Genomic DNA, 27605 nt, shown 5'->3' on the forward strand with positions numbered 1-27605 from the left:
AGTAAACATGATGCTGTGGCCCAGTAATGGGTCCCAACCCGTCGTTTAAAGAACCCTGATCTACAGTATGTTTGCTTTAATGCTTAACCCCTTATGCACAGCCTTTGTTTCTTTGCATGGCTGTGAGTATTAAAGGGATACTAAACCCACATTTTTTTTCTTTCATGATTCAGATAGAGCATGCAATTTTAAGCAACTTTCTAATTTACTCCTATTAATTTTTCTTCGTTCTCTTGCTTTCTTTATTTGAAAAAGCAGGAGTCTAAGCTAAGGAGCCGGCCCATTTTTGGTTTAGAACCGTGGATAGCACTTGCTGATTGGTGGTAACATTTAGCCAAATTTAGTAAATTAGAAAGAGCACCACAGCAAAGCTGTTAAGTATTAAAAAATATAGAGGAGCACTCAAAAGGCTAAAGACATTAGTGTTTATTCTTTAAAATACACACAAAACAATAATAAAATAATTGTGTGCACTCAGTACACAATCACACTTGTATTAAAATTCTAACATTGAATCTATATATATTGCTCTCAACTTATAGTACTACTGCAATGTTTCAAAAATGAACCACTTCTTATGAAACCAAACAATTTCAACAACTTTGTTTCTGTTTTTCAAACACGTATTATTCTATTAGCCAATAGTATGCCTTGAACTTCGTTACTCTTAGATTCAAACTGTAACAGTTTTTTGGCAATTTATGTATCCAAAAGTATAACATATCTTTATATTGTAGAAAAAAGATCCCAGAATTTTTTGTTTCTTCTTACAATATTATTATTGTAAGAAGAAACGAAAAATAACACACAAAGTTGTTGAAATTGTTTGGTTTCATAAGAGAGCACACTCTTATTTTATTATTGTTTTGTGTGTATTTTAAAGAATAAACACTAATGTCTTTAGCCTTTTGAGCGCTCCTCTATATTTTTTAATTCTCAGTTTGTACTAATAGAACTGTTATACAGGTGTAGTTTTTTTGGAGGAGTTTGACATTTATTACCTATTAGCGTTTATATTTGTATTAGTAAAGCTGTTAAGTATCACTCCCCTTCCCACAAACCCCATTCATTCTCTTTGCCTTGTCAATGGAGGATGTGAAGTTTTGGTGTCTGAAGAAAATTTGAATTCTTTCGCTACATGCAAGATTTTTTGGTCTAGCCATAGTCCACGTCAATCTCTTCAGTAGGGTAGTGGTGGCTTTAAAACAGTTAAGAACTTGTGAGGTGGGCCTCACTGCGTTTTCCTAACAGATTGCTGTAGGTTTACTCTGTTCTTTCTCTTGTTACACAGGTCTCAGTAAGGAGTGGCGTCCTTTCACACCGTGTGTGCTGTCATCCTGTCGGACAGTTGGATGTGCAGGTAAGTGCCTTTTGTCTTCTGGGGCTGGCACTAAAGGGGTTAATCTGAGACTGCTGCCCAATCTCTCTGCATCAATATGGGACTAGAATCCTGGGTACAGGATTCATTTCTGGCAGTGGGCAGGCACAATTGCTATGTGAATAAAAATATGTGTTTAAGGTGCGCTAGGACAAAGAGATACCAAACTCCCCCTTAAATGACAATATCCCTATAGTTGTCACAGGAAAGATTAAAAAATAAAAGAGAATATAAGGGAGGCGCTAAAAAAGCCAAAGGTATCAACACTTACAGGTAGAATAAATATACATTTATTAAAACATACATATAACACATAGAAGGGACGTCTCCCCAAATAGGTAATCCAAAGAGCACTATATAAAATTAATATTTAAAAATACTACACTGATATGACTCTAAAATGGTTATCCTATAACATGCACAGATCTAAAAACTTTAACGTAGAAACTTTACGTAGAGACCGCTAAGTACAAAATGAATCTATTGCACAATATGTTTAAAATCTGTAAGGGTCTCTAAAAGACGTATAAAAACAGTAATATTAGATAAAGTCCAAAGTGTAGATAGATAGAATACCACCAAGCTGCCAATCAAAAAATGAGGTAGAACTGCCAATAAAACTTTATATGTTCCACACTTCCTTAGGAGGATTTGATACCCAGCATATTGAGAAAGGTAATACAGTCAAAGTTCTTTGCAATGTACTTTACCCACGATCTCCTGATCGTATGAGGTTCACCTTCCCTGTTCGGTATCCTCCTCGAGTGGATCCGACTGGGATTTCTTTCATGTAATTATCAAGAGTCCATGAGCTAGTGACGTATGGGATATACATTCCTACCAGGAGGGGCAAAGTTTCCCAAACCTCAACATGCCTATAAATACACCCCTCACCACACCCACAATTCAGTTTTTACAAACTTTGCCTCCTATGGAGGTGGTGAAGTAAGTTTGTGCTAGATTCTACGTTGATATGCGCTCCGCAGCAAGTTGGAGCCCGGTTTTCCTCTCAGCGTGCAGTGAATGTCAGAGGGATGTGAGGAGAGTATTGCCTATTTGAATGCAGTGATCTCCTTCTACGGGTCTATTTCATAGGTTCTCTGTTATCGGTCGTAGAGATTCATCTCTTACCTCCCTTTTCAGATCGACGATATACTCTTATTTATATACCATTACCTCTGCTGATTTTCGTTTCAGTACTGGTTTGGCTTTCTACAAACATGTAGATGAGTGTCCTGGGGTAAGTAAATCTTATTTTCTGTGACACTCTAAGCTATGGTTGGGCACTTTATTTATAAAGTTCTAAATATATGTATTCAAACATTTATTTGCCTTGACTCAGGATGTTCAACATTCCTTATTTGCAGACAGTCAGTTTCATATTTGGGATAATGCATTTGAATCAATCTTTTTTCTTACCTTAAAATTTGACTCTTTTTTCCCTGTGGGCTGTTAGGCTCGCGGGGGCTGAAAATGCTTCATTTTATTGCGTCATTCTTGGCGCGGACTTTTTTGGCGCAAAAAATCTTTTCTGTTTCCGGCGTCATACGTGTCGCCGGAAGTTGCGTCATTTTTGACGTCCTTTTGCGCCAAAAATGTCGGCGTTCCGGATGTGGCGTCATTTTTGGCGCCAAAAAGCATTTAGGCGCCAAAAAATATGGGCGTCGCTTTTGTCTCCACATTATTTCAGTCTCATTTTTTCTTTGCTTCTGGTTACTAGAAGCTTGTTTATTGGCATTTTTTTCCCATTCCTGAAACTGTCATTTAAGGAATTTGATCAATTTTGCTTTATATGTTGTTTTTTCTCTTACATATTGCAAGATGTCTCACGTTGCATCTGAGTCAGAAGATACTTCAGGAAAATCGCTGCCTGGTGCTGGAACTACCAAAGCTAAGTGTATCTGCTGTAAACTTTTGGTAGCTATTCCTCCGGCTGTTGTTTGCATTAATTGTCATGACAAACTTGTTAAAGCAGATAATATTTCCTTTAGTAATGTACCATTGCCTGTTGCAGTTCCTTCAACATCTAAGGTGCAGAATGTTCCTGATAACATAAGAGATTTTGTTTCTGAATCCATCAAGAAGGCTATGTCTGTTATTTCTCCTTCTAGTAAACATAAAAAATCTTTTAAAACTTCTCTCTCTACAGATGAATTTTTAAATGAACATCATCATTCTGATTCTGATGACTCTTCTGGTTCAGAGGATTCTGTCTCAGAGATTGATGCTGATAAATCTTCATATTTATTTAAAATGGAATTTATTCGTTCTTTACTTAAAGAAGTACTAATTGCTTTAGAAATAGAGGAGTCTGGTCCTCTTGATACTAATTCTAAACGTTTAGATAAGGTATTTAAATCTCCTGTGGTTATTCCAGAGGTTTTTCCTGTTCCTAATGCTATTTCTGAAGTAATTTCCAGAGAATGGGATAAATTGGGTAATTCATTTACTCCTTCTAAACGTTTTAAGCAATTATATCCTGTGCCGTCTGACAGATTAGAATTTTGGGACAAAATCCCTAAAGTTGATGGGGCTATTTCTACCCTTGCTAAACGTACTACTATTCCTACGTCAGATGGTACTTCGTTTAAGGATCCTTTAGATAGGACAATTGAATCCTTTCTAAGAAAAGCTTATCTGTGTTCAGGTAATCTTCTTAGACCTGCTATATCATTGGCTGATGTTGCTGCAGCTTCAACTTTTTGTAACAGTAACAGATCATGATTCTCATAATATTATTCTTCTTCTTCAGCATGCTAATAATTTTATCTGTGATGCCATTTTTGATATTATCAGAGTTGATGTCAGGTTTATGTCTCTAGCTATTTTAGCTAGAAGAGCTTTATGGCTTAAAACTTGGAATGCTGATATGGCTTCTAAATCAACTCTACTTTCCATTTCTTTCCAGGGTAACAAATTATTTGGTTCTCAGTTGGATTCTATTATCTCAACTGTTATTGGTGGGAAAGGAACTTTTTTACCACAGGATAAAAAATCTAAGGGTAAAAACAGGGCTAATAATCGTTTTCGTTCCTTTCGTTTCAACAAGGAACAAAAGCCTGATCCTTCATCCTCAGGAACAGTTTCAGTTTGGAAACCATCTCCAGTCTGGAATAAATCCAAGCCTTCTAGAAAGGCAAAGCCTGCTTCTAAGTCCACATGAAGGTGCGGCCCTCATTCAAGCTCAGCTGGTAGGGGGCAGGTTATGTTTTTTCAAAGAAATTTGGATCAATTCTGTTCACAATCTTTGGATTCAGAACATTGTTTCAGAAGGGTACAGAATTGGTTTCAAGATGAGACCTCCTGCAAAGAGATTTTTTCTTTCCCGTGTCCCAGTAAATCCAGTGAAAGCTCAAGCATTTCTGAATTGTGTTTCAGATCTAGAGTTGGCTGGAGTAATTATGCCAGTTCCAGTTCTGGAACAGGGGATGGGGTTTTATTCAAATCTCTTCATTGTACCAAAGAAGGAGAATTCCTTCAGATCAGTTCTGGATCTAAAAATATTGAATCGTTATGTAAGGATACCAACGTTCAAAATGGTAACTGTAAGGACTATCTTGCCTTTTGTTCAGCAAGGGCATTATATGTCCACAATAGATTTACAGGATGCTTATCTGCATATTCCGATTCATCCAGATCATTATCAGTTCCTGAGATTCTCTTTTCTGGACAAGCATTACCAGTTTGTGGCTCTGCCGTTTGGCCTAGCTACAGCTCCAAGAATTTTTACAAAGGTTCTCGGTGCCCTTCTGTCTGTAATCAGAGAACAGGGTATTGTGGTATTTCCTTATTTGGACGATATCTTGGTACTTGCTCAGTCTTTACATTTAGCAGAATCTCATACGAATCGACTTGTGTTGTTTCTTCAAGATCATGGTTGGAGGATCAATTCACCAAAAAGTTCATTGATTCCTCAGACAAGGGTAACCTTTCTGGGTTTCCAGATAGATTCAGTATCCATGACTCTGTCTTTAACAGACAAGAGACGTCTAAAATTGATTTCAGCTTGTCGAAACCTTCAGTCACAATCATTCCCTTCGGTAGCCTTATGCATGGAAATTCTAGGTCTTATGACTGCTGCATCGGACGCGATCCCCTTTGCTCGTTTTCACATACGACCTCTTCAGCTCTGTATGCTGAATCAATGGTGCAGGGATTACACAAAGATATCTCAATTAATATCTTTAAAACCGATTGTACGACACTCTCTAACGTGGTGGACAGATCACCATCGTTTAATTCAGGGGGCTTCTTTTGTGCTTCCGACCTGGACTGTAATTTCAACAGATGCAAGTCTCACAGGTTGGGGAGCTGTGTGGGGATCTCTGACGGCACAAGGAGTTTGGGAATCTCAGGAGGTGAGATTACCGATCAATATTTTGGAACTCCGTGCAATTTTCAGAGCTCTTCAGTCTTGGCCTCTTCTGAAGAGAGAATCGTTCATTTGTTTTCAGACAGACAATGTCACAACTGTGGCATACATCAATCATCAAGGAGCGACTCACAGTCCTCTGGCTATGAAAGAAGTATCTCGAATTCTGGTTTGGGCAGAATCCAGCTCCTGTCTAATCTCTGCGGTTCATATCCCAGGTATAGACAATTGGGAAGCGGATTATCTCAGTCGCCAAACGTTGCATCCGGGCGAATGGTCTCTTCACCCAGAGGTATTTCTTCAGATTGTTCAAATGTGGGAGCTTCCAGAAATAGATCTGATGGCGTCTCATCTAAACAAGAAACTTCCCAGGTATCTGTCCAGATCCCGGGATCCTCAGGCTTTCCGCCTCTAGTTCTTCTTCCAAGAGTAATCTCCAAGATTCTGAAGGAATGCTCGTTTGTTCTGCTGGTAGCTCCGGCATGGCCTCACAGGTTTTGGTATGCGGATCTTGTCCGGATGGCCTCTTGCCATCCGTGGACTCTTCCGCTACGACCAGACCTTCTGTCGCAAGGTCCTTTTTTCCATCAGGATCTCAAATCCTTAAATTTAAAGGTATGGAGATTGAACGCTTGATTCTTGGTCAAAGAGGTTTCTCTGACTCTGTGATTAATACTATGTTACAGGCTCGTAAATCTGTATCCAGAGAGATATATTATAGAGTCTGGAAGACTTATATTTCTTGGTGTCTTTCTCATCATTTTTCTTGGCATTCTTTTAGAATTCCGAGAATTTTACAGTTTCTTCAGGATGGTTTAGATAAAGGTTTATCCGCAAGTTCTTTGAAAGGACAAATCTCTGCTCTTTCTGTTCTTTTTCACAGAAAGATTGCTAATCTTCCTGATATTCATTGTTTTGTACAAGCTTTGGTTCGTATAAAACCTGTCATTAAGTCAATTTCTCCTCCTTGGAGTTTGAATTTGGTTCTGGGGGCTCTTCAAGCTCCTCCGTTTGAACCTATGCATTCATTGGACATTAAATTACTTTCTTGGAAAGTTTTGTTCCTTTTGGCAATCTCTTCTGCCAGAAGAGTTTCTGAATTATCTGCTCTTTCTTGTGAGTCTCCTTTTCTGATTTTTCATCAGGATAAGGCAGTGTTGCGAACTTCTTTTGAATTTTTACCTAAAGTTGTGAATTCCAACAACATTAGTAGAGAAATTGTGGTTCCTTCATTATGTCCTAATCCTAAGAATTCTAAGGAGAAATCGTTACATTCTTTGGATGTTGTTAGAGCTTTGAAATATTATGTTGAAGCTACTAAGTCTTTCCGAAAGACTTCTAGTCTATTTGTTATCTTTTCCGGTTCTAGAAAAGGCCAGAAAGCTTCTGCCATTTCTTTGGCATCTTGGTTGAAATCTTTAATTCATCTTGCCTATGTTGAGTCGGGTAAAACTCCGCCTCAAAGGATTACAGCTCATTCTACTAGGTCAGTTTCTACTTCCTGGGCGCTTAGGAATGAAGCTTCGATTGATAAGATTTGCAAAGCAGCAACTTGGTCCTCTTTGCATACTTTTACTAAATTCTACCATTTTTATGTATTTTCTTCTTCTGAAGCAGTTTTTGGTAGAAAAGTACTTCAGGCAGCGGTTTCAGTTTGAATCTTCTGCTTATGTTTTTCATTAAACTTTATTTTGGGTGTGGATTATTTTCAGCATGAATTGGCTGTCTTTATTTTATCCCTCCCTCTCTAGTGACTCTTGCGTGGAAAGATCCACATCTTGGGTAATCATTATCCCATACGTCACTAGCTCATGGACTCTTGCTAATTACATGAAAGAAAACATAATTTATGTAAGAACTTACCTGATAAATTCATTTATTTCATATTAGCAAGAGTCCATGAGGCCCACCCTTTTTTTGTGGTGGTTATGATTTTTGTATAATGAACAATTATTCAAATTCCTTATTTTATATGCTTTCGCACTTTTTTATCACCCCACTTCTTGGCTATTCGTTAAACTGAATTGTGGGTGTGGTGAGGGGTGTATTTGTAGGCATTTTGAAACTTTGCCCCTCCTGGTAGGAATGTATATCCCATACGTCACTAGCTCATGGACTCTTGCTAATATGAAAGAAATGAATTTATCAGGTAAGTTCTTACATAAATTATGTTTTTTCAGCGTCTGACGTCACTAGATAAAGTTCCGGTAAGGGAATGAGGCCAAAACTTTGCGCTTATTTCTAAACTTCACAGGCGCGGTTCTCTCACATCCACCCTGCACTTAGTGCTTGATGCACGCAAGGGTATAAACAAATGTTGTAGATAGGTGGGCACTGTGGTGAATATTCAAAACTCATTCAAACCACAAACCATAACAGAGATTCTTCAAATTAGAAAAAAGTTCCACTATTTATAACCCGAGTTATGTTAAGGAATCCAATATGTGTAGATAGTAGCATGTAATGAATGCCAAGGGGTAGTCCTGCCAACACGACGACGCGTTTCGCCCTCTTATGGGCTTTATCAAGATCTTGATAAAGCCCATAAGAGGGCGAAACGCGTTGTGTATAATTTACAGCAGTAAATGGAACAGAGACCAGGAGCGGTGAGCAATTTAGTTTGCCTACGCTATTGCGTAAAATGTCTGCGGTCTCTTGCCGGCTCTGACTTTTTTTTTCTGTCAGGCAGTGGCTTTTCCATTATGGCTCTTCCGGCTTGAAGCGCACACTTTCATTTCTGGCGCCACTTCAATTGCCGGTCACGTGTCTCTAACTCCGCTTATAGAGAGAGATGTTCCAGATCTGATCGGTGCGGTTGCCTGTGGCTGCATTAGATGGAGTCCGTTTTCCTCGGCACTTGTTTGTTTTCGAAGGGGCAAGTAGAGGTGTCCTTATATATTTTTTTTGTTGCTCAAATGATTAATTCCAGTATATTGGGATCAATTACTGTAAGCAGTGAGACGCAGTATGGTGCTATAACTTAAGTCTAAAGCGGCTTTGTAGTTTTTTTAAAGCGGCAGTACCTTTTATAAAAAAAATTGTCAAACAATTTAATGTAAAGCATGAAGAAGGTTTCTAATACTATAGACAGGTGTCTCCTTTGCTTGGAGAATCAAATTGTGCAATCCTTGCAGTTTTGTTCCTCATGTATAGAGAGGACTTTAAAACATAAAGATAAACTCTTTGTTTCTGAGCCAACAGTCTCTCAGGATGATGCTGTTCGGGCAACGCCACAGCTTTCTCCTCAAATGTCCCTAGCTGTTTTTTTGCAAGCAGAAATTGCTGCCCAGGTATCTTCTGCGGTTTCTGCGCAGGAGGTATTGGCTACTTTGGACGACTCCGATTTTCCTGTCGTTGTCAACCCTAAGAAACCTAGTAAACGTAATAAATACTTTGATGCTCCTTCCTCTGTGTTGGTGTTTCCAGTTCCAGACCGTGCTACAGTGTGATACACCTTTATGGTGCATCCCGCCCTGTATAGGGAACCTCCCTTTAAAAGGGGTTGGGTGCTGTTCATCAGTGCCTGAAAATTTTGTACCTTTACTTGAAAGCTCATTCTAAGCTTTCTACGTTGGTTACTGAAACTTTTGTTATAACAGTTAACTCTGTCTATTTTTCCCTTAAACTGTTACCTTGAACTTATCTTATTCTGTGGCAGTCTTCAGTTACGGATTTGCAGCTGATCGTTTTTACCGGATAGCTCCGTTTCCCTGGTAGGGAACGCCGGAACTTCTTTCAACCCCGCGACCCGAAGTCGCACTCGCACCGCAGCTTCTCAGCGTTCAGGTACTCTTCTCTGCTGTTCAGCTTGGCACCGGAGAATAACTTATCTTGCCTCATAAGTGACCTGATTCTTACCGCAGTCATTTAAACTTTGTGCTAGTCTGTCATTATCTTGAATTATATCATACTCTGTGTGATCTGGCTGTTACAACTTGGATGAATGGATTTGTACATATTTTAGGCTGTCTGTGTGTGAGTGCGTGAAGACAAAGGGATACATTATTTTGTGAATCTGCAACATATGTCTCAATAAGATGCCTCAGTAAACTTCTCAAAGTTTCTACATACTTCTCATATTAATCTCTGTGTATACCTAAGTCGGTTACACTGATATTTTACATAGATGTTTATCTGAAAGCAAATTGACTCACTTCAGAAGTAAGCAAGCTATTACAAGTATTAGTCTCTTGCTTATCTTTCTAAAGAGTTACAATTCCATTATTTAACACAATTTTCCACCAAAGCATCACATAATTTTCAGGCCATAAAAGTGTTAATTGGAATTGTAACTCTAACTATGACTCCTGAGGAAATAGAGAGTCAGTTTAGCAGCATAGAACAAAAACTTGATTATCTGGCACATGCTTTGACTGAGGTACAAGCAGAAAATCTAGCCATCAAAACTGTGCTTAAGGATTATATGGCTGCTAAAAGCAGTGAGGTACCAGAACCCCATATACAGTACCCACAACCATTCACTGGTAAGAGACAAGAATTTAGGGATTTCAAGACAGCATGTCACTTACTTTTCTCACTGCGCCCTCGCACATATCACTCAAACCGTATAAAGGTTTGCACTACCATTTCCTTCCTACAAGGAGAGCCTAGAACATGGGCAAACAGATACTATGAAAACAATGATCCCATACTAGATTCCCTACAGGATTTTTTTCAAGCTATGGCTAACCTATATGAGGATCCAGACACTCAAATCTTAGCAGAAACAAAACTGCGCTCCTTAAAACAAGGGAAGCGGACAGTGGAGGAGTATACTACTGACTTCCAGATGTGGGCAGTAGACTCCCAATGGAACCAAATCAGCTTAAAAAATCAGTTTAGGCTGGGTTTGTCTGAGACTCTGAAAGACGAGCTCTCTAGACAGGAACTACCAGATAGTCTCTCAGGACTTATAAAATTGAGTACAGCTATAGATAGACGGATAAGAGAGAGGCGTGCAGAGAAGGCCTCATATGACTACACAGCTAAACGTCCAATTGCCTATACCACACACATGGAGAAATCCACCACCAGCCCCATGCCTATGGAGATCGGGGTTATAAAAGGTCATCTCTCAGAAGAAGAAAAAGCAAGGAGAAGACTGGAAAACTTATGTTTATATTGTGGAAAAAAGGAGCATATTGTTTCTAACTGTCCACACCTTCAAAGACAAAGGAAGGGTAAGCAACTTAAATCTGTTAGCAATTACCACATATCAGAAAACATGCAATTGACTTTGATTCTCTCTTTACAGTGGGATCAGGAAAATATCCAGTGCAGGGCGTTGATTGATTCTGGTGCTTCCGGAAATTATATAGATTCATTATATGTTGTAAATAATAAAATCCCTCTTGTGTGCAAGCAAAACCCTGTCTATGTCAAATCTATTGATGGAACCTTAATCAAAAGGGGTCCAATCACACATCAAACCATTCCGCTTTTAACCACAATAAAAGAAGGTCACACTGAGTATGTCAGTTATGACGTTATACCCATTGCCCTTCATACTATCATACTAGGGTATTCTTGGCTGCAAAAACACAATCCAGAAATAGACTGGGAACATTCACAACTTAAGTTAAAATCTAACTATTGTTTAGCTACTTGTTATCCACAGAGTATCTTTTCTATCTCTGCACATATGGAAGTTGTTCCAAAAATCTATCAGGATTTGGCAGAGGTGTTTAATCTAGTGGAAGCAGAAAATCTGCCACCACATAGGACATTTGCCTGTCCTATAGATCTTATCCCAGGGGCAGTAATACCCCATGGAAAAATTTACCCTTTATCTCAAAATGAACTAACATTTTTAAGATCTTATTTGGATGATAATTTAAGAAAAGGGTTTATTTCACATTCCACATCTCCTGCAGCTGCATGGATGTTTTTGTTAAAAAACAAAGATGGCACGTTGAGACCAATAATTGATTATAGAGCATTGAATGCTGTAACTGTTAAGAATAGATACCCACTTCCATTAATACCCGAATTAATAGAACGTCTAAAGGGTGCCTCTCTATATACTAAATTAGATCTAAAGGGAGCATATAATCTCATACGTATAAAAGAGGGTGATGAATGGAAAACTGCCTTTCGCACTAGGTATGGGCTCTTCCAGTATAACGTCATGCCATTTGGTCTAAGTAACGCCCCAGCAACGTTTCAGCACTTTATAAACGAAATTTTTCACGATCTAATGGATACATGCGTTATCATCTATTTAGATGATATATTGATCTATTCTAAAACGCAGGAGGAACATTAAAAACATGTAAGATGGGTCTTAACAAGGTTAAAAGAACATAAATTATATGCCAAAAAAGAAAAATGTCAGTTTCACGTCAATAAAATTAAATTTTTAGGGTACATCATTACACCTGATCAGATACAGATGGATCCTGAAAAGGTATCCGCGGTAATGCAATGGCCAATACCCAATACTGTACGTGTTCTACAAAGATTCATAGGTTTTGCTAACTATTATCGTAAATTTATTCATAATTTTTCCGATATAGTTAAGCCGTTAACCCAACTTACAAGTAAAAAGCAGAAATTTAAATGGTCTACAGAAGCCCAGAGAGCTTTTGATGTTTTAAAACATAACTTCAGTACAGCCCCCTTGTTGCATATGCCAGATCCACAATTACAATATATTCTGGAGGTGGATGCCTCTACTTCAGGAATTGGGGCTGTTCTCTCACAATACAACAAAGAGAAAACAGCGATCTTTCCTATTGCTTACTATTCTAGAAGGTTCACCTCTGCAGAGAACAACTATGCTATAGGTGACAAAGAATTGTTGGCTATAAAGGTTTCATTAGAACAGTGGAGACATTTATTAGAAGGCACTAAAGAGCCTTTTAAAATATACACAGACCACAAAAATCTCCAATATCTCCAGCAAAGTAAAACTTTATCGGCTAGACAAATGAGATGGTCATTGTTTCTAGACAGGTTTGATTTTTTGATAACTTATAGACCTGGGATACTAAACACAAAGGCGGATGCCCTCTCACGATTCCATGAACAGACCCCTGTAGAAACCCTAAATCCCATTATTCCTCTCGAAAAATTCATAGGGGTCTTAACACCCATAGAACTAACGATCAAACAAGCGTTACAAAAAGAACATAATTTACCCAGGTCTTGTAATAAAGATACTAAGACGGGATTATTCTATCATAACAACAAACTTTATGTGCCTACCTCTATCAGAAAACAAATACTACATCACACACACGATACACCTCTTGCAGGTCATATTGGCATACAAAAAACCATAGAAAGAACTAGAAGAACATTTTGGTGGCCCCAAATGGATCAGTACATACATGACTATGTCTTATCTTGTGATACTTGCGCCCGAAATAAGATAGACCACAAAGGTCCTATAGGATTTTTATCGCCTCTGCCTATTCCTGATAAACCCTGGGAAACTATATCTATGGATTTCATAGTAGAATTACCCAAATCCCAGCAATATAACACCATACTAGTAGTAGTGGACCACCTAACTAAGTTAGGACACTTTATACCATTAAAAGGGTTACCTTCAGCCTATACTACTGCTAACACTTTTTTAACTCCATATAGTGAAATTACATGGGTTACCAAATAATATAATTACCGATAGGGGTACACAGTTCACCTCATCTTTTTGGAGGTCCTTATGTAAACGATTACAAATAAATCCTAAATTCTCTACTGCTTTCCACCCCCAAACCAATGGGTTAACAGAAAGATTGAATCAAACTTTGGAGCAGTATCTGCGCTGCTATGTAACCCATCAACAGGATGATTGGGTGAACTATCTCCCAATGGCAGAATTCGCTTATAACAGCGCAATTTCATCCACCTTTTTACGCAACGTATGGTTTTCATCCCACGACAATATCTATATCTAACATTGAAGTGAATTCCCCTGCAGCTATAGATTACTCCAAACAATTGCAGGAACGATTAGATACCATAAAGTTGCACCTTTCTGAAGCAAAGACCTCACAAAAACATTATTATGATCTACATCACAGATCTGCACCTATTTATCAGATAGGGGACAAAGTCTTATTATCCACGAAACATCTTAAATTACGAGTACCCGCAAAGAAACTGGCTAATCAGTTTCTAGGACCTTTTGTCATTGAAAAAATATTAAATCCATGTACTGTGAAGTTGAAGCTACCAACACATTACAAGTTTCATCCAACGTTTCACGTGTCACTTATAAAACCATATCGAGCATCCGATGTCTCAACTACACGGGATACTACTCCTATCCTAGTTGACAACCAAGAAGAATTTGAGATAGAAAGAATACTGGATTCTAGGTTAAGAGGTGGCCATTTGGAATATTTCCTGAAGTGGAAGGGTTTTGGTCCTGAGGAAAACACTTGGATACGAGACTCTGAGGTCCACGCTCCACGTCTTATCCGTGCTTTCCATCACCGTTATCCTCATAAGGCATCGCCCACTGATGGTGAGAGGGGCTTTGGAAAGGGGAGTGTGTGATACACCTTTAAGGTGCATCCCGCCCTGTATAGGGAACCTCCCTTTAAAAGGGGTTGGGTGCTGTTCATTAGTGCCTGAAAATTTTGTACCTTTACTTGAAAGCTCATTCTAAGCTTTCTACGTTGGTTACTGAAACTTTTGTTATAACAGTTAACTCTGTCTATTTTTCCCTTAAACTGTTACCTTGAACTTATCTTATTCTGTGGCAGTCTTCAGTTACGGATTTGCAGCTGATCGTTTTTACCGGATAGCTCCGTTTCCCTGGTAGGGAACGCCGGAACTTCTTTCAACCCCGCTACCGGAAGTCGCACTCGCACCGCAGCTTCTCAGCGTTCAGGTACTCTTCTCTGCTGTTCAGCTTGGCACCGGAGAATAACTTATCTTGCCTCATAAGTGACCTGATTCTTACCGCAGTCGTTTAAACTTTGTGCTAGTCTGTCATTATCTTGAATTATATCATACTCTGTGTGATCTGGCTGTTACAACTTGGATGAATGGATTTGTACATATTTTAGGCTGTCTGTGTGTGAGTGCGTGAAGACAAAGGGATACATTATTTTGTGAATCTGCAACATATGTCTCAATAAGATGCCTCAGTAAACTTCTCAAAGTTTCTACATACTTCTCATATTAATCTCTGTGTATACCTAAGTCGGTTACACTGATATTTTACATAGATGTTTATCTGAAAGCAAATTGACTCACTTCAGAAGTAAGCAAGCTATTACAAGTATTAGTCTCTTGCTTATCTTTCTAAAGAGTTACAATTCCATTATTTAACACAATTTTCCACCAAAGCATCACATACAGAGATTATAGCACAGGAATGGGAGAAGCCAGGGATTCCTTTTTCTGTGTCTCCTGTCTTTAAAAGATGTTTCCTGTCGCTGTCTCCATTAAAGAGTCATGGCACACGGTACCTAAAGTAGAAGGGGCCATTTCTACTCTGGCTAAGAGAACTATTATTCCTATTGAGGAAAGCTGCTCCTTTAAGGATCCAATGGACAAAAAGCTGGAGGCTTATTTGAAGATGTATGTTCATCAAGGTCTTCAATGGCAACCTGGGGTGTGTATTGCCACTGTGACAAGTTCGGCATCCTATTGGTTTGACGCCTTGTGTGATTGTCTTCAGGTAGAGACTCCCTTGGAGGAGATCCAAGACAGGATTAAGACTCTTAAACTTGCCAATTCCTTTATTTCTGATGCTACCATGTAGGGTATTAAACTGGGCGCCAAGATATTTGGCTTCGATGTGCTAGCCCACAGGTCATTGTGGCTGAAATCTTGGTCAGCTGATGTTACCTCTTAAGTCCAAGCTTCTGGCGATTTCTTACAATGGTAAAAGCTTGTTTGAACCTGGTCTGGCAGAAATAATTTCTTATATAACCGGTGGAAAAGGGTCTTTTCTACCACAAGACAAGAAGAATAGACCTAAAGGACGTCAGAGTAATTTTCGTTCCTTTCGTAACTTTAAAGGAAAGTCTTCGTCCTCTTCCAAGCAGGAACAGTCATCTTTGTAAACCCAATCAGTCTTGGAACAAGGGGAAGCATTCAAAGAAACCCGCAGTTGAGTCTAAATCAGCATGAAGGGTTTGCCCCCGATCCTGGATCGGATCAAGTGGGAAGCAGACTTTTTCAGTTCTATCAAGCATGGATAAGAGATGTCCCAGATCCCTGGGCTGTGGACATAGTATCCCAGGGTTACAAATTAGAATTCAAGACCTTTCCTCCCAGGGGCATGTTCCACCTCTCAAGATTATCTGCAGACCAGATAAAAAGAGAGGCGTTCTTCAAATGTGTTCAGGATCTTTCCTCCCTGGGAGTGATAGTTCCAGTTCCCGTAGAGGAACAGGGCCTAGGTTTCTATTCAAATCTGTTTGTGGTTCCCAAAAAAGAAGGAACTTTTCCGAACTATTCCTATTTGGTCCAAGAGGGTCAGTTCATGATGACCATAGACCTGAAGGATGCTTATCTTCATGTTCCCATCCACAGGGATCATCACAAGTTCCTGAGATTCACCTTTCTAGATAAACACTTTCAGTTTGTGGCTCTTCTATTTGACCTTGCCGCAGCTCCCAAAATTTTCTCAAAGGTTCTGGGGGCTCTCTTGGCAGTGATCAGGTCTTGGCGCCATCTTTTCAACAAGAAAACTCTCATACAGAGATCTTGTTGTCTTTTCTACGTTCCCACGGATGGAAAGTGAATCTGGGAAAGAGTGTGTCCATGTTCCATCTACAAGGGTGTTTTTTTTTTTTTTTTTTTAGGGACTATCATAGATTCCCTATCTATGAAAATATTTCTGACAGTCGTCAGAAAATCCAAGATAATTTGCTCTTGCCTCTCTCTACAGTCTGTTTGGCCATCAGTGGCTCAATGTATGGAGGTAATTGGTCTGATGGTCGCTTCCATGGACATTATTCCCTTTGCTCGATTCCATTTGAGAGCTCTGCAGTTATGCAATGCTCAGACAGTGGAACGGGGACCATTTGGATCTGTCTCAGAGTATAGATTTTGATCAGTCGACTAGACAATCTCTTCCGTGGTGGCTTTCTCTGGAGCATCTGTCTCAGGGCATGTGCTTCCGGAGACCTTCCTGGGTGATTGTGACGACGGACGCCAGCCTGCTGGACTGGGGAGCAGTCTGGGACTCATTAAAGGCGCAAGGACTTTGGACTCGGGAGGAGTCTGCTCTCCCCAAAAACATCTTGGAGTTGAGAGCGATTTACAATGCTCTGATGGCTTGGCCTCAGTTGTCCTTTGCCCGGTTTATCAGGTTCCAGTTGGACAATATCACCTCAGTGGCATCAACCACCAGGGAGGAACTAAGAGTTCCTTAGCCATGAAGGAGGTGGCTCGGATTGTTCAGTGGGCGGAAGCACACAATTGCTGTCTATCTGCCATCCACATTCCAGGAGTGGACAACTGGGAAGCGGGCTTCCTGAACAGACAGACATTTTATCCCGGGGAGTGGGCTCTCTATCTGGAGGTGTTCTCCAGGTTAACTCTCAATTGGGGGATGCCGGAGTTGGATCTGATGGCGTCTCTACAGAACGCCAAAGCTTCCAAGGTATGGTTCAAGGTCAAGAGATCCACAGGCCGCCCTGATAGATGCTCTGGCGTTTCCTTGGGATTTCAATCTAGCATACCTGTTTCCTCCGTTTGCTCTCCATCCACGAGTCATTGCTCGTATCAAACAGCAGAGAGCATCAGTAATTCTAATTGCTCCTGCGTGGCCTTGCAGGACCTGGTATGCAGATGTGGCATAAATACCTTTATTGGTGTGAATCCAAGGTCTACTCTTGGCGTAAGGTCAGGATTCCTAGGATTTTGTCCTTTCTCCAGGATGGGATTGTCAGTCAGTACTCTGAAAGGTCAGATTTCTGCATTATCTATGTTGTTACATTAGTGTCTGGTGTATGCGCCAGATGTTCAATCTTTTTGTCAGGCTCTGGTCAGAATCAGGCCTGTGTTTAAGTCTGTTGCTCCTCCTTGGAGCCTTAACCTTGTTCTTAAAGTGTTGCTGCAGGCTCCGTTTGAGCCTTTGCATTCCATAGATATTAAGTTATTATCTTGGAAAGTTTTGTTTCTTTTTCTTTCTCTTCTGCTCGGAGAGTTTCGGGAACTCTCGCCTTTGCAGTGTGTTGCGCCTTATATTATCTTTCATGCTGATAAGGCGGTCCTTTGTACTAAGTTGGGTTTTCTTCCTAATGTGGTTTCCGATTAGAAATATTAATCAAGAATTTGTTGTTCCTTCATAATGTTCTAATCCTTCTTCTCATAAGGAACGTTTGTTGCACAACCTGGATGTTGTGCGTGCCCTTTAATTCTACCTACAGGCGACTAAGGATTTTCGCCAGTCTTCAGCCTTGTTTGTTTGCTTGCTTGCTTCTCAGGAAAGTGTAAGGGTCAGAAATTTACTGCAACTTCTCTTACCCTCTGGTTGAGAATAATAATTCATTTTGCTTATGAGACTGCTCGTCAGCAGCCTCCTGAGAGAATTACAGCTCATTCCACGAGGGCTGTTTCTTCTTCTTGGGCTTTCAAAAATGAAGCTTCTGTGGAACAGATTTGCAAGGCTGCAACTTGGTCCTCCTTGCATACTTTTTCAAGATTTTACAAATTTGATACTTTTGCCTCGGCTGAGGCTTCCTTTGGGAGAAAGCTTCTTCAAGCAGTGGTGCCTTCTGTTTAGGTCTGCCTGTCTTGTTTCCCTCCCTAGTCATCTGTGTCCTCAAGCTTGGGTATTGGTTCCCACTAGTAATTGAGGACGTTGTGGACTCACCATATCTTAGGAAAGAAAACAAAATTTATGCTTACCTGATAAATGTATTTATTTCCGGATATGGTGAATCCACGACCACACCCTTTATTTAAGACCGTTATTTTTTACTATGCCTCAGACACCTCTGCACCTTTTGTGTTATTCCTTTTTCCATTTTCCCTTCTTTGTCTCCTCCTGCTGGCCAGGAGTGATATTCCCCACTAGTAATTGAGGACGTCCTGGACTAACCATATCCGGAAATAAATTTATCAGGTAAGCATAAATTTAGTTTTTTTAATATTGGCTCATTTTAGCTTGATATTGGCGTAAATTGTATCTGGGTGGTCAGTGAAATCAGCTGTGTGATGCACCCATTAAAAAGGTCCTGGGGGAACACTGACATGTCTGGGGTTAGTAGAGTTAAAGGGGAATAAAAGGGCAAAATTGAAATTGGCATAAATGCATTTGAATTTTAAATAGAATCATTTTGGAATATACATCCATTACCAAAAATCCCTCTAGTAAAAGTTATTACTGTTTCAGGTGCATACTCACATATGCTATGTGTGACTAGAGGATCAGGATTCAGACACCATGTGGTGCTGTGTATTACATCCGTGAAGTCTTCATTTGTGTCACAGAAGCTGCTGTTGACTCTGAGAAGGTTTGGTGTTTGAATGCTGGCGCATGGGGCCCTTATGGCATATGTGCTTATGCCCCTTAAGACAGTAATAAGTTTGCTAGAAGCACTTTTGCTAATGGAGGAATATAGCAAAAATGCATTTATATAAAGTTGGACTGCACCCATGCACACATCCCTTTACCTACAAGAAACCATTGTTAGGTTCTCAAACTTAAAATTGGCACAGCTAGGAACAGTTTCACTTTATTTCAGTGAATAAATGTTTTTTCCCCCCAAAAGTTTTATAATGTCAAGTATTCACAGCTGTCATCTTGATTCGACATAAGATACTAACCACCACATAATATGCCATTCCTTATTTCAATCAATATACCTTGATTGCATTATACAAAGGGCAATTTTGGGCATGTTACCTTTATTTAAATTTACATTCACAGGGTACTTTCTATAGAAGACAGAGAATACCAGATTGACAGACTTGAGTTTATAAGGAACCAGCTTGCTGTATTGACTGAGGATGTCAAGACACGAATAACATATATCACAGGGGAAGTGAACGCACAGGTGAGTGGAATCATTAATAAGTTATACTAGGTCTGTGTAATATAGTTGTGCCAGAAGTCATCCTATTTTACAAAATATCACATTTTTACCTTCTCCCAGTTCTTCCATTTATTTTTATTCTTAAGGGTTCATTAGTTCAGACAAACAAGAATCTATGAGGTAAGCAGTTACATGGTCGTCATACACAGGGCAGTAGACACATCCAAGGGGTTAAAGTATTTATGGCATCTGTATTATTATTATTGTTATTTGTTGATTTCAAACTCCACTATCTGTAATACCACTGCAAAAATACAGTTGATATTATTTTAATTACATATACAAATTTTGTCAGAATAAAGAACACAATACCATCTTGTACCGCACTTTCTCATGATTAATGCAACTGATTTAAATGTTTTATTATTGGATTTTATTTTTAATTTCTCCTGTTAATTACAATTAAATAATGATAGATTCTGTATTTTTCAGGTTTCCAATGCCATGATGGAAGAGATATGTCGTCTTTCCCTCCTAGTTGATGAGTTTGATAGTGATTTCCACCCTTCACAACATGTTCTCAAGCATTATAAGAATGTAAGCTCATCCTCTCTTTAACATAATGTACAGTGTCTCCTCTTCATTTTAAGACCAATTAGAATTACATAACTGTGTGTGCTAATGTTATAGGTGCTTAGATTTGCATAAACAGAATTTTTTTGCACCTGTGTTCTTTTTTCTTTCTACTTATATATGTTTGTTATTAGGAACTGAATGCTCACATCGAAAAGGGTATGGGAAGGAAGCTGGCTGATCGTTGCACTAGTGCAATTAATACATCAATACAGACAGCACAAGAAGATATAATAGGTAACAACTGGTTTATATTCATATCTGGATGCACAGAAACTACTACTTATTATTATTATCATTTATTTGTATAGTGCCGCCAAATTCTGTAGCGCTGGGTACAGTGATAGGGGTATACAATGACAAGGATTTGTGATAAAATACAAAACATAACAAAACTAAACAAATCTAGTACAGGGGGAAGAGGGCCCTGCTCCGGAGAGCTCACAGTCTACAGGTTTAGGGTGCAGAGACAAAAGGTTGGGGTAGCTTGTCACATCGGTTGTAGTTGCAACAGTGAGTCAGGCAGTTCATGTATTAGTTTGGTTAGGATGAGAGATAGAGGAGAGATGGTAAGCCTCTCTGAATAGGTTGATTTTCAAGGAGAGTGTGAAGCTATACAAGATTGGAGACAGTCTTATGGAGCGGTGTAGAGTGTTCCAGAGGACAGGAGCAGCACGTGCAAAGTCTTGGAGACGGGAGTGGGACATAGAGATAACAGGAGTGGAGAGACGTAGGTCAGAGGTTGATAGAAGAGGACGGGATGGGGAATATTTCACAATGAGAGGGGAAATATAGTTGGGAGTTAAACTGTTCATTGATTTGTAAGTTAGGGTTAATACTTTAAATTGTATTCTGGAGTGTATGGGGAGCCAGTGTAGAGACTGGCAGAGTGGAGCAGCTGATGTAAATCGACGACTTAGGTGGATGAGTCTAGCAGAAGCATTCATAATAGATTGAAGGGAGGAGAGATGGTGTTTTGTAAGGTCATTTAGAAGTAGATTGCAATAATCAATGCGTGACAAAATGAGGGAATGAATAAGTATTTAAAAATCATGTAAACCTAGAGCTGGTCTCAAAGCACTAAAAAACTAAACAGTACCAGAAAACAACAAATAGAGGGAACATCGTTTGTAACTAAGCACTAAAAAATGTTAAGGAGGCATTAAACAAACGTGTAATACCTTTAAGAAATATGCTTGTTCCACATTGCCCAAAGGGGTGGAGCAAATTATTTATTTTTTCAACCGACCCAAATATCTAAAATAATAATAATTTCTTTTTTTTCTGTGTGTGTGTGTATATGTGTATATATATATATATATATATATATATATATATATATATATATATATATATGTGTGTGTGTGTGTATATATATATATATATATATATATACACCGAATAAATTGATTATTTGCTGTTAAGACCAGAGTGCTGTTTTCTTATTTCATATACCATACCTTACTCTAGCACCCTGGCATTTGGAGAACTGTTTGTGAGAGTGCACTTGCCTAATTTTGTTTATATATATATATATATATATATATATATATATATATATATATATATATATATATATATATATATATACACACACACACATACATACACACACAGAAAACAAAAAAATTATTTAGATATTTGGGTCGGTTGAAAATATAATTAACTGAGCCACATCAGTGCTAAACCATGTTAAAGAAATACGAGAGGTGAGAGCTACCCCACTGTTTTGTTCTACTGTCTATGTAGGTAGTGAACCACAATGTGTGATCATAAATCATATACATATACGGGGTTGTGATTGGTTGGCATGGGTCCCTTTGATTTGGGAAAAGGTAATGTGTTAAATGGTTTTGTTCATATTGTGCTAACACTTGGTTCTCTCCTCTGTCTTTAAAGGGACAGTCTACACCAGAATTTTTATTGTTTTAAAAAATAGATAATCCCTTTATCACCCATTTCCCAGTTTTGCATAACCAACACAGTTATAATAATATACTTTTAACCTCTGTGATTATCTTGTATCTAAGCCTCTGCAAACTGCCCCTTTTTTCAGTTCTTTTGACAGACTTGCAGTCTAGCCAATTAGTGCCTGCTCCCAGATAACTTCACGTGCACGAGCACAGTGAATACGTGAACTTACACCCTCTAGTGGTGAAAAACTGTTAAAATGCAATCTGAAAGAGGTGGGCTTCAAGGTCTAAGAAATTAGCATATGAACCTCCTAGGTTAAGCTTTCAACTAAGAATACCAAGAGAACAAAGCAAAATTGGTGATAAAAGTAAATTGGAAAATTGTTTAAAATGACATGCTCTATCTGAATCATGAAAGTTTATTTTGGCCTAGACTGTTCCTTTAACAGTGAACAAGAATATGTTTTTTTTTATTGAATGCTGCTGCAGTTTTAAGTCCCTTGTCAGGGTACCTTAGCTCAGTCTCTCATATCCAGTATTTATTCAAACTGATTTTGATAAACCAATCCTGGTTTCTGTGATGTTAAGGTTTAAAGGGACCCAGTTTCCACATTTTTACTTTTCCTTTAGGGGAAAATGACTCTTGATCTTGATTTTCAGTTTCCCTATTTAATATCATGTAATTTATTGCCAGTAATTCCTACTTGGGTTTTGTAACCTATTTATCATCTTGTCTTTAAGGTAATTAACTGATTTGTTGGTGTATTATGCCAATGGTGTGATGTGTTTTTAAGGGCTGTTTTTTTATTTAATTTCACCTCACAATAAGGAGGTATTAAATTATTCTTTAGTTCTCTTTAGAGTTTTTTAGACTCTTCACAATCTTGATGTGGGTAGACATGTAGATTATTATTAAGATTTGACAAAAAGATGCCAGGAAAAGAGTTATTCTGATATATTATTTTTTGAAGGCTATTGAGCCCTTTTTTTGGATGGCAGAGTGGATTCACTTTTCAGTCCTCTTGGTATTTAGGAAGATTTCTCTTTTTGAGTATTTGTTAGTATTTTCCTTTAGTATTCACATTGGGTATTACAGTCTGCACTATTGTCTGTCCTTCTTCAAAGTGTTTTAGGGGGAGCCTTGCATCACCCTGACCAGCAGCGCCTCCTTCTATTAAGCTTACGTTCACAATTAGCATTTTGTAGTGCAATTGTAACTACTGTTCTGCTTGAAATTCAAGTGTAATTTAGCTCACCCTTTCCCTCATTTGATCAGGTTTTTGTACAGAACCCCACTAGTATCTGCAAACTATGTAAGAGGGGGAGGTCCTAAGACTTCTGGGAGGGTTTCTATCTCAAAAACAAAAAAGGCTGTATACCACACTGCCGTCTTAATGCTGTGTAACTACTTCAAGTTAGAAGAAATTTATTGGTAAATAAAAACTCTTATTTGTAGTCACTGATCAACAGTGTGACATTAAGTTTGACAAGCTGCAGAAGTTTTAAAGGGACCATAAACACTTTGAGATTGTAATATAAAATGATAAACCATATATATAAAAAAAACTTTGAAATATAAATTTATTTTGTCCCCTTTTCATGTAATTCCATTCTGAAACTGAGTTTTTCAGTTCCTGTAAGTAATGGAAGTGCAGAACACAGTTATATTCCATGCAGCCATTGGCCGCATACTCAAGTGACCTATTTTATAACTGTCCCTAATTGGCCACAGCAGAGAAGGTGACCTAAGTTACAACATGGCAGCTTCCTTTTTTTCTAGACACTAAAACGTTACACTTATTTTCTCAATATTTAAAAGCTAATGAAACTTTTTTTTAAAAAAACATTCTACATGTTATTCTCAGACTAATCTTTTCTTTGAATGCATCATTCTATCAAGCATTTATTTAGTGTTTAATGTCCCTTTAAGTGTTATCTCTTATTATATTCAGTATTGATAATGTAAAGTATAATAAAGGCTCTCAAATGATGCTTTAAACATTAAAAATATGTACTTTAAAAGTGACACTTGAATGGGTACATATGTTAAAATCTGTGATCATTTAATAATGTACATTTTAACAATTTTAAATGTGAACATTTTTCTTGCATTATTAGAAAATATGAAGCCTTTGCTGCCCCCATGTGTTCAAAACCAAATCTGCATGTCGTTGCCATGCAAGAAATTTGATCTCAGCTATAACTTAAACTGTGATAAGCTATGCTCTGATTTCCAAGAAGATATTGAGTTCCGCTTCTCCTTGGGCTGGACATCGCTTGTTAATCGATACCTAGGGCCTAAAACTGCTCATAAGATTTTGCTAGGTTTAACAGAACCAACAATTCAGGTATGGCTCTTGCTTTCTCCTCAAAATGATATCCTTACATAAACATCCTCAAAAGAAGGAAAAACTGTTTCCATGCTTTCTTGCTCTCACAGTCAAACCCTGACAGTTAATTTAACCCCTTAAGGACCACAGCACTTTTCCATTTTCTGTCTGTTTGGGACCAAGGCTATTTTTACATTTTTGAGGTGTTTGTGTTTAGCTGTAATTTTCCTCTTACTCATTTACTGTACCCACACATATTATATACCGTTTTTCTCGCCATTAAATGGACTTTCTAAAGATACCATTATTTTCATCATATCTTATAATTTACTATAAAAAAAATTATAAAATATGAGGAAAAAATGGGAAAAAAACACACTTTTTCTAACTTTGACCCCCAAAATCTGTTACACATCTACAACCACCAAAAAACACCCATGCTAAATAGTTTCAAAATTTTGTCCTGAGTTTAGAAATACCCAATGTTTACATCTTCTTTGCTTTTTTTGCAAGTAATAGGGAAATAAATACAAGTAGCACTTTGCTATTTCCAAACCACTTTTTTTCAAAATTAGCGCTAGTTACATTGGGACACTGATATCTTTCAGGAATCCCTGAATATCCCTTGACATGTATATATTTTTTTTAGAAGACATCCCAAAGTATTGATCTAGGCCCATTTTGGTATATTTCATGCCACCATTTCACTACCAAATGCGATCAAATAAAAAAAAATGTTCACTTTTTCACAAATTGTTTCACAAACTTTAGGTTTCTCACTGAAATTATTTACAAACAACTTGTGCAATTATGGCATACATGGTTGTAAATGCTTCTCTGGGATCCCCTTTGTTCAGAAATTGCAGACATATATGGCTTTGGCATTGCTTTTTGGTATTTAGAAGGCCGCAAAATGCCACTGCGCACCACACATGTATTATGCCCAGCATTGAAGGGGTTAATTAGGAAGCTTGTAGGGAGCTTTTAGGGTTAATTTTAGCTTTAGTATAATGTAGTAGACAACCCAAAGTATTGATATAGGCCCATTTTGGTATATTTCATGCCACCATTTCACCGCCAAATGCTAACAAATAAAAATAAAGCGTTAAATTTTTCACAATTTTAGGTTTCTCACTGAAATTATTTACAAACAGCTTGTGCAATCATGGCATAAATGGTTGTAAAAGCTTCTCTGGGATCCCCTTTGTTCAGAAATAGCAGACATATATGGCTTTGGCTTTGCTTTTTGGTAATTAGAAGGCAGCTAAATGCCGTTGCGCACCACACGTGTATAATGCCCAGCATTGAAGGGGTTAATTAGGGAGCTTGCAGGGTTAATTTTAGCTGTATAAACCTCCCACATGACACATCACACCCCCTGATCCCTCCCAAACAGCTCTCTTCCCTCCCCCACCCCACAATTGTCCCCGCCATCTTAAGTACTGGCAGTAAGTCTGCCAGTACTAAAATAAGAGTTTTTTGGGGATTTTTTAAAAAAAAATATTATAATTCTGCTCTGTAGGATCCCCCCCCCCCAAACAGCTCTCTAACCCCCCTCTCGGCCTTATTATGCGCCATATTGGGTACTGCCAGTACCCAGTTTGAAATCAAATATGTTTTTTATAACATTTTATTATTTTAAAAATAGTATTTTCTGTAGTGTAGCTGCCCCCCTCAACCCCCAACCTCCCACCCTCCCAGATCGTTAAAATTTGTAATGTACCCACCCTCTCTCCCACCGAGTACCACCTTACAGTGTTCCATAGTGTAGGGTTCCCACCCGCCCACGCGCGCACCCGCTCCCGCCCCCCTTCCCCACCGATGGCCGCCCACCCGCCTCCCTGGATCAGCTCCCACCCACCAAAGAACACGGCTATTGATGGCCGATGCAGAGAGGGCCACAGGGTGGCTCTCTCTTTATCGGACGGCTAAAAAATGTTATAGCAGGATGCCTCGATATCGAGGCATCACTGCTATAACATGAAAGCAGTTGGAAGTGATCAGGATCCCTTCCACTGCTTTCAAAGACCAACGACGTACGGGGTACGTCCTTGGTCATTAACTGCATTTTTTTGCAGGACGTACTGCATACGTTGTTGGTCGTTAAGGGGTTAAATAAAAACTTGTGTTATATACCTGGTAACACATTTAGCTTCATAAAACATTGTTAATAATAATATTGTTATAATTTATAATTGTTGTTATTATTATTAGTAATAATAAACTGAACACCTAGGTTAACACCAGGCTATATTTAAACTGTCTTGTCTCTCTTAGATTCCACGATCTGTAACTACCCCTTCCATAGCAGGAAACCCAGCTTTGTCTCCTGAACCTTTATCTCAAGATGAGCTTATGGTTTCATTGATGTCTGGATTAGCATCGCTAACATCAAGGAGTTCCATGGGTGTCATTATAGTTGGAGGAGTGGTAAGCAAAGTGTGTGTTAGTTATGGCTGGGTTTTACAGGATACATTCCTAAAGATCTGAAGTGTGTAGAAAATGTGTATAATCTATCTACATACATAAATATTAGAAAGGCAAAATTATTGTAGCAATATTTTCCCTTCCTCAGATCAACCAAAAAATTGTGTCCAAAGCAAGTATATATTGTAAAACCCTTCCCGCCAGTAACCAAGGTAACCATTACAGAATAATAAGTGTAATTGATGCCTCTGTAAAGCACATTGAGGCATCCAACAGCTTCTCTCATGCAAGTCCTCTGCACTATTTACTTGTATGTGAGGAAAGGAATTTGATCCATGAATCATCACTACAATAAATTAGTCGTCATTTGTATAAATACCCGTTCTAAGATATATAATATTATAATTAACTAATGCATGGCTTTGGGGTTGACTACTGTTAGACTTTATTAGCATAGGAAATGTGTTATCAAGAGCATTATTGTGGGGCTAGTAGAAGCAGCGAAACCCAGAAGTATCCAGTTTATAATAAGTGAGCTACAGTACTGCCTCTGAGCTATGTCCTACCGTCTGTGATTAACCTACCTAGTGGTAGCTG

At 38.6% G+C, this 27605-nt stretch overlaps 1 protein-coding gene across 2 annotated transcripts in view; it reads left to right on the plus strand.

Annotated features, from left to right (window-relative positions):
* The window catches only part of MFN1 (mitofusin 1), a 161433-nt gene that overhangs the window by 55407 nt on the left and 78421 nt on the right, over window positions 1-27605 (plus strand). For both annotated transcript variants that reach the window (XM_053710163.1, XM_053710162.1), the window contains exons 11-15: window positions 19600-19726; window positions 20198-20302; window positions 20473-20575; window positions 24370-24599; window positions 26859-27011. In XM_053710163.1, coding sequence (XP_053566138.1) covers window positions 19600-19726; window positions 20198-20302; window positions 20473-20575; window positions 24370-24599; window positions 26859-27011 — 718 coding nt within the window. The remainder of the gene's footprint in view (window positions 1-19599; window positions 19727-20197; window positions 20303-20472; window positions 20576-24369; window positions 24600-26858; window positions 27012-27605) is intronic.

This window comes from Bombina bombina, chromosome 4 (genome assembly GCF_027579735.1).
Source record: "Bombina bombina isolate aBomBom1 chromosome 4, aBomBom1.pri, whole genome shotgun sequence".
NCBI classification, from domain to species: domain Eukaryota; kingdom Metazoa; phylum Chordata; class Amphibia; order Anura; family Bombinatoridae; genus Bombina; species Bombina bombina.